A 1,470-nucleotide genomic window follows, 5' to 3' on the forward strand; every position below is an offset into this window, starting at 1 on the left:
AAGTGTAGATTAAATCAGGAGAACCTTTTATGTATCTTAATACATAAGTTAGGGTAATAAGCAACAATTAAACTGTGCCTGATGGAGCGATGGCCACCAGCCAATACCTCTTAATGAATGACATATAAGTAAAGAAATTTAAATGTGAAAGATGCTCTTCAATAGATTCCCTGAACATACATAGGAAGCAAAGTTTAAGGAAAAACGAACCAGCTGACGATCGAGGAATAAGTAGGAGGATCTCATATCGGATATGGTTAGGAACAGAGTTGTCACTCTGAGACCAAAATTAAGAATTTGGCAATGAATGGAGATGCTATTATGTGATGCATCAAGGCTGTTCCAACACCATAATGTATAAGAGTTGGGTAAAGAAAAAGAAGATTTTCCTACACCTTATTCATTTTTCCTTGAATGTCATAAAATTCTGCTGCTCTGTGGCTAAGAAGAGAGTTATAAGCTTCACTGCTATTGTATCTAATAGATTTAACTAATAATGGCCTTTTATACTGGTTTGAAGCCTCATCTGTATACTCATTGTGAACATAAAGCAGATATGCGTTATTATTTAAAACACATATTAGAGTCATCATACTGGTGAGATGACTCATCCATAGTGTAAATATATAATGGCAAAACTTCGTAATTTAAAAACACATATTAAGGCTCGTGAGACTGGCGATAAGCCACATAAAATTGTATACTTTCAATATAAAACAGCTATGTCTGGTAGTTAATGAAGACATATACTCAACTGTCATTCAGGTTAAAACCTCACCAATGTCCTCATTGGGAATATATAACTATTTAGATTAGTTAAATCATTATCGTAAAGTTAAAATGATTAGGAATCAAAGAAATGAAATCCTTTAAATAAAAGTAATTATCAATATAGCCCAGTTTGAGGTCTGAACAACAAAAGTATCAATTATTCTATATTATTAATACCTTTTTTTAATCTTGTTTTTCTAACCGCATCCCTGGGTCATTTTAATTTAACATAAGGTCAACCTTCTATATATAGTATTATTATATTTATTGTTTCACAGATCTTGATTGCTTACAAAATGAGATATATCGGATTAACATTCCTTTTATGCATCATCATGCTCAGGAGAAGGCATGTCAATGTCAGCATTGTGACTCCAAAGGAAGCATACCATCTGGTTTTGAAAAACATATAATGCCCTGTAATTCAGTCCAAAAGCATCATCAGTGCCCTCATTGTGAACATAGAACCGTTGAACTTTGTAATTCAAAACAACAAATAATGGCCCGTGGTAATAATAAGAAGCCTCATCAATGTCCTCATTGTGAATATAAAGCTGTTCAAGTTAGTAATTTAAAACAGCACATAATGGCCCGCCATACTGACGAGAAGCCTCATCAATGTCCTCATTGTGAATATAAATCAGTTACAAAAGGTGATTTAAAAAAACACATTATGGCCCGTCATACTTATGAGAAGCC

At 33.3% G+C, this 1,470-nt stretch overlaps 1 protein-coding gene across 1 annotated transcript in view; it reads left to right on the top strand.

The window, feature by feature from the left end:
• Positions 1-1,049: 1,049 nt before the first annotated feature.
• The window catches only part of LOC106678092 (zinc finger autosomal protein-like), a gene marked incomplete at its 5' end in the record, with an annotated part of 62,820 nt that continues 62,399 nt past the window's right edge, over positions 1,050-1,470 (top strand). The window contains one exon of the mRNA XM_067045394.1: positions 1,050-1,424. Within this exon, the coding sequence (XP_066901495.1) occupies positions 1,050-1,424 (375 nt within the window). The remainder of the gene's footprint in view (positions 1,425-1,470) is intronic.

This window comes from Halyomorpha halys, unplaced genomic scaffold (genome assembly GCF_000696795.3).
Source record: "Halyomorpha halys isolate HHAL.00 unplaced genomic scaffold, Hhal_1.1 Scaffold123.1, whole genome shotgun sequence".
Classification (NCBI taxonomy): Eukaryota; Metazoa; Arthropoda; class Insecta; order Hemiptera; family Pentatomidae; genus Halyomorpha; species Halyomorpha halys.